The 6,426-nt window shown below is 40.0% G+C and overlaps 1 protein-coding gene across 2 annotated transcripts in view; it reads right to left on the reverse strand.

Annotated features, from left to right (window-relative positions):
- Window positions 1–2,285: 2,285 nt before the first annotated feature.
- Window positions 2,286–6,426, reverse strand: part of nucks1a (nuclear casein kinase and cyclin-dependent kinase substrate 1a) — a 43,594-nt gene continuing 39,453 nt past the window's right edge. For both annotated transcript variants that reach the window (XM_043716515.1, XM_043716516.1), the window contains one exon: window positions 2,286–4,187. In XM_043716515.1, the coding sequence (XP_043572450.1) occupies window positions 3,958–4,187 (230 nt within the window). In that variant the 3' untranslated portion in view covers window positions 2,286–3,957. The remainder of the gene's footprint in view (window positions 4,188–6,426) is intronic.

A 6,426-nucleotide genomic window follows, 5' to 3' on the forward strand; every position in this document is an offset into this window, starting at 1 on the left:
AGTTGCCCCTCAGGTCTCTTTTATATCTTTCTCTCCACTCACTTTAAAAATGTGCCCACTAATTTTGAACTTGCCCATCCTGGGGAAAAGACTTGCTATTCACCTTATCTATGCCTCTCATATTACAAACCTCTCAGGTTACTCAACCTCCTATGCTCCAGTGAAAAAAGTCCCACCCTTTCTAGTCTATCCATATAACTCAATTGCTCCAGCCCCAGCAACATCCTGGTAAATCTTTTCTGAACCCTCACCAATTTAATAATATCCTTCTTATATCAGGGTGACCAGAACTGTACATAGTGCTCCAAAATTATCAAGTAAAATTAAAATACATAGGGATAAAGACTGTGTACTGAAATGGATAAAAAGCTGGTTGGCAGACAGGGAGCAAAGAGTTGGAATAAACAGGCGTTTTTCCAAGTTGCAGCTAGGGAACAGTAGAGTACTGCTGTTAGCAAATGCGTGGGAGGGTGAACTGAGAGGTGAGCTTTGAGGAAAGGTGAGCTTTGAAATGCTCACTCTGCTTTTCTCCAAGATCTTACCAGACCTGCTAAGTTTCTTCCAAAATTTCGTTTTTTGTTTCAGGATAAAGCTGAGATGATTCAGTGTGCTTCGGACAAGTTGAGTGGGAAAATGCATGTCAGGTGAAGTATATCGTGGACAAATGCACTTTGGTGGCAAAAAAACAGGAAGCCTGATTAGATAGATTGGGAAAGGTAGTTGTGCAATAATACCTTAATGTCCTTACCACCAGTCACAAAGTAAGCATCCAGGGGCAGCAAGCAGTGAAAAAATTAAATGGTATGTTGGTCTTCAGATCAAGAGGATTACAATGCAACAACAAGTGTATATTGCTGCATTTGTACAGGGCTTAAGGAGACCAAATTTGAGCAAGAATGTAATGTAGGGAGCACAGTAAAGATTAACCAAATTGATTCCTGGAATAGTAAAACCGACATGCCAAGACACTGGATCCTTGACTATATTCATTGGAATTTACGAATGAGGGGGAAATCTCATAGAAACCTATAAAATTCCAACAGGGCTAGACTGAGAACACATTTCCTGCAATTACCTTATGACCAGGGAGCCCATACCAGCGGTCAAGTCTAAAGAAATGAGGTAGTCAAATTCAGACCAGTTTCTTCAGCAGGAGAGTGGTGAGCCTGTGGAATTCTCTGCCGAAGAAGGCGTTTGAGGTCAAAACGTTGACTGATCATACCAAGTGGCAGAGCAGGCTTGAAAGACCAAATTGCCTACATGTGCTCCAATTTTCTATGTTTTAAAAATCCATGCAATCTATAAAGCAATGAATTATTGGGCACACTAGGTTAGAAATTGCTTTTATGAAAAAAGGAATAGGTTGCATAGTCAAAGCTAACTACAATAACTTCCGTCAGTTATACGTATTTTAATCTTCCACAAAATACAGCACAGAACATATTCTGAGCTGAAAACAATTATGATCCCAAACAGATATAAGGGTGGGGTAGAGGAAAGGAATGAAGGGCTTTTGACTGAAATATTGATTTCCCTGCTCCTCAGATGCTGCCTGACCTGCTGTGCTTTTCCAGCACCACTCTAATCTTGACCCGAATCTCCAGCATCTGCAGTACCCACTTCCACCTAAAGGAAATGAATGTCTTAGAGCATGTAACACCAACAGCTTCAAGCACCATTACAGGGATGACACAGGTTTACAAAATCAGTGATCATCAGACATTCTTGCCGAGTGGTTCTCACACTGGGGTCTGTTGATTTTGGGGATCTGCAAAATACATGAACATACTGCCATAGAGGCACTGTGACCAAGAGCAAGAGAATGAGTAGCAGTCAGAGGTAAGTAGCTTAGAGTGAGCTGGGAACAAAATATGACTGCCATACTTGCAGCGCAAAGAGTGAGCCAGTTTCTTCACCAACCAGGATAACCTCAAAAGGTACCTTCCAAACGTGAGCAGCAGACACACCCATCTCACTGATATCTGCACATAACCAGAATCTGAAAACCATCATTAAAATATTCTGTGAGCAGCTATTTCATATCATTTGGTACAGTTTATACAGGGATCCATGATTATCAAACTATTTAAGAAAAGGTATCCTTCAACGTAAACGGTTTGAGAACCATTGTTACAGCTAATAGGTTTGACTATACATAAAGATTTCTAAATCTGCATCCGTATATTTGGAGCATTACACCGATGAAATGTTTCAATAATCTATTCTCTCCCCTCAATTTTATTAAACCCGTTCACAATCTCCAAAAGAATTGATTAAAGGAACCATTTTACACCAGCAGACATTTAATGTTCTGTAGCGAAAATAAAAACCAAAGAAATTGAAAGCCCATGTGAAATTGAATGTTAACATCATAAGAATTGGCTGTACAGGATTTTTTTTGTAAGTTACAAAGAAATGGCTGCATTAACAAAATGCTGATACAGATAAACAATTGCGCAGTTTTTTAGATTCAATCACATTCATTTTTAAACATTTCAATCTGCAAAAAAAAAAATACAATTCAGTTCACAAGATCAGACCTGACGACTAGAGTGATTTTTGGTGGTGTGCAGTTTTTTTTTGTTTCTTTTTGTTTTGAAGTAGTGAAGATACAAACAGCAATTACAATTTTGTGATTGCTTTTCAGGATTACAGCATCTCACATCATTACTCACTTACAAGGAACAGCTTGACCATACTGTTTTAGATACATTCACTGTTTGCAAAGCAAAATTGCCCATGTAAGAGAACCAGTTAGATTTGAACTATAAAAGATTGCTTCCTTCGAGGTCCCAAAACATTTTCTTTAAATCTAGGCAGACGCAAAAAAGTTTAAGACATCTTTAAAAATATAATATTCAGGTTTTCTTAAAAAATCTCATAACACTAAAATAATTGAAAAAGTAACTGAATAAATCTCAATAGTTGGACTGAAATGGACTGTGTACCATTCATTTGTGACTACTTTATATTTAGCTAAACTGAAAGGATGCAATAAGGATTTAAACCTTCAGTCAAATGGATGGAATCAGCTCAAGATCACAATGTTATACATACTTACCCAACTCATGATTTGCTTGTGAAAAACTACAATGTTACTGAGATAATTTTAGAAACTTAGATAATATACTAGGAGTCAGAAGGCAATCAGTTAGCATTGTTGTAAATGGCAGATGCCTTCCTTTAGACCACCGGAAAACACATTTTCTTTAAGTTTACAATTCAAAAAATGGTTGTAATCAAAATCTACACCTATGTTTAAAATGAAGCTACATCTACATTTCTAGGTCATTTGGCTACATGTATGTACAGCACCTACATTTTACAAGGTTGAGCTGTTATATTTACAGGAGCCTTTGATCTTGTTATCTGTTTTAAAAGAAAGTTTGCTGTCAAATGTTTCAGAGAAATAAATCCACTTAAAGGACAGATAGTATGATGGAGACTAAGAAAATGATGTACAGCTAACTTTTAGCTGTGTTTAAAGGATGAATGATCTGCTTGTTATATAAATGTACGTGCACAAGTTTGCATCTAGTTTGTCCTCTTTGCAGCCAATGCAAAGATGCTGTAACTTAGTTTCTGAATAAGATCAGTATGCTGAAGAGCTCGCCTTCATCTGAATATACTTTAGGAATATTTATATGGCAAAAAAATACTTTTGCAGTGTTGCCCAATTTCACAACTTCACTTAATGCTGCCACTGCCAAAAAAAAAGACAAAATAAGAGACATCGTGCTAGGTTTGCAGTTCCTACTTTTGAAAAGATCAAAGCAACTCCCATAAAATGCCAAGCTAATTTTAAATGATTTGATTCTATTAGTAGAGTTTGCAGGACACAAAAAGGGACAGTCTCTGAAAAAACACACAAGTCTTGTGTCTAAACCTTGTGAACCAAGCTGTCAGTGAAGTCATTTTCTATCCCTACTTATATAAAAAAATATCCCCTTGCATTGTTCAGTCATCCCCAGAATTAACTTCTTCCTCTTCCTCTTCCTCCTCCTCCTCCTCTTCCTCCTCCTCATCTTCTGGCTCTTCTTCATTTGTTTCTGGTGGAGGACTCTTCTCCTTCTTTGACTCTTTAGCAGGGCTTTCAGGTGGTTGCCCTTTAGAAGGTGGTGATGCTTTTGTAGTGGCAATCCGTCCCTTTCCTTTGCCTTTTACCGGACTGGGAGTTGCAGGGGTGACTTAGAAGGAAAAGTAGACAGAGCAGACAAATTATGTTAAAAGTTACTTCAGAACTGTACCATGACAAATTATCTTTTAGGCTGCTAAGAGGACCACTTCAAAACAAGCCATGATTCAAAAAAATTGAAAACATTTCAATTAATCTTACAGGATTTAAAAATGAATGAAGAATGTAAATACAACTTTAAAACATCATAACAGAAACATTGCATTAAAACAGCATAAGCAGTTATATTTTTATTTTTAAAAGTACAGAGGAAACATACCATTAGATATAGAAAGTGCATACTGGGCACAAAAGGATCATAAAATCACCACCCACGCCTAGCAAGTATTAAATATTAGAACAGCGACATGAGTATTCTTTATTCACTCGTGGGATGTGGGAATCACTGGTTTGGCCAACATTTATGGCCCTTCCCCAGGTGCTGTTGAGAAAGTGGTGACAAACCTCCTTAATAAGCAGTCAATTGATGGTAACATTTAGGTGAAAAGAACGAGTGCTAAATTGACTAGCAAATTAATAGTGCTAAACAAAATATTAATTCCTTTTTGAGGTGGTAGCATGCAGCTGGTATACCTCTCGCAGCAGACCAACCTAAACAATGGGCAAAAACGCAACACTTCAATGGCCATCAACAGCCTATGAATCCTCAACCAAATATCTTTACACAGCTTAAACTCCATACTGCACTCAAATCTACCACTGAAGTGGAATAATTTCACTTCCTTCGACATATTTATTGGTACATAAATCTTATATAGGCAACTTTGCAAATAGGACCCAAGCCATCTGCAAGCTTCGTGCTGAGAGAAGTATGTGAAATCTAATCTGGCTTGCTAATGGTCATCCTGATCAATCATCACTAGCTGAATTTAAGAGAACCCATGAAAGCGCAATGTTCACCATCTTTGACCTCAGATTACCCTTGAAAGTGGAGGCATCTCAGAAATGGGGTGAGTTTTGGTGTTGGTATGATGCCAGTTATTGAGGAACATGCCCTAACAACTGGCAGATTGCATCAAATAATGCGTTACATTGATAATTTGCAGTGGACAGCACGCAAATCAACATGTTCGACCAGCCTCAGAACAGTATATTCACTATTAGATGTGATTTTGATATTGGACATAATGTATTAAATAATCCAGACTGTGCAGAGTATTTCACCAGAAACCAATTTAGGTGCATCAGTTGGGCTCGGAGTGTGATGTATGCCCTGTTAAAATCTCTCCTGCGTACCATGGCATCACCCTGACCGATCAGTTGGATTGCCTGATCTGAAAAGTAAGGTTGATAAAAATACAGAAAATGCTGGAGAAACTCAGCAAACCTGGGGAGAGAAAGAGTTGATACTTGGGTCCAGTAGGACTTTTCAGAACTTCAGCCACACTTCTGAATTCCTCCAGCATTTTGTGTTTGTTTCATATTTACAGCACACGCAGTATCATAGAACATTACAGTGCAGTACAGGCCCTTTGGCCCTCGATGTTGAGCCAACCATCATCTCCTATGCCATACAGAACCTCATCACCTCAGGAGATCTCCCACCCACAGCTTCCAACCTCATAGTCCGGGAACCCCGCACTGCCCGGTTCAACCTCCTTCCCAAGATCCACAAGCCTGACCACCCTGGCCGACCCATTGTCTCAGCATGCTCCTGCCCCACTGAACTCATCTCTACCTACCTCGACACTGTCCTATCCCCCCTAGTCCAGGAACTCCCCACATACGTTCGAGACACCACCCACGCCCTCCACCTCCTCAAAGACTTCTGTTTCCCTGACCCCAACGCCTCATCTTCACCAACGATATCCAATCCCTCTACACCTCCATCCGCCATGACCAGGGCCTCCAAGCCCTCCGTTGTTTCCCTCTCCAGACGTCCCCAACAGTACCTTTCCACCGACACGCTCATTCGTTTGGCCGAACTGGTCCTCTCCCTTAACAATTTCTCCTTCAAATCCTCCCACTTTCTCCAGACCAAAGGGGTAGCCATGGGCACACGTATGGGCCCCAGCAATGCCTGTCTCTTTGTTGGCTACGTAGAACAGTCTATCTTCCAAAGTTACACCAGCACCACTCCCCACCTCTTCCTCCGCTACATTGATGACTGCATTGGCGCCACCTCATGCTCCCGCGAGGAGGTTGAGCAATTCATCAACTTCACCAACACATTCCACCCTGACCTTAAATTTACCTGGACCATCTCTGACACCTCCCTCCCCCTCCTGGAC

The sequence above is a fragment of the Chiloscyllium plagiosum genome, chromosome 26, assembly GCF_004010195.1.
Source record: "Chiloscyllium plagiosum isolate BGI_BamShark_2017 chromosome 26, ASM401019v2, whole genome shotgun sequence".
Taxonomy (NCBI): domain Eukaryota; kingdom Metazoa; phylum Chordata; class Chondrichthyes; order Orectolobiformes; family Hemiscylliidae; genus Chiloscyllium; species Chiloscyllium plagiosum.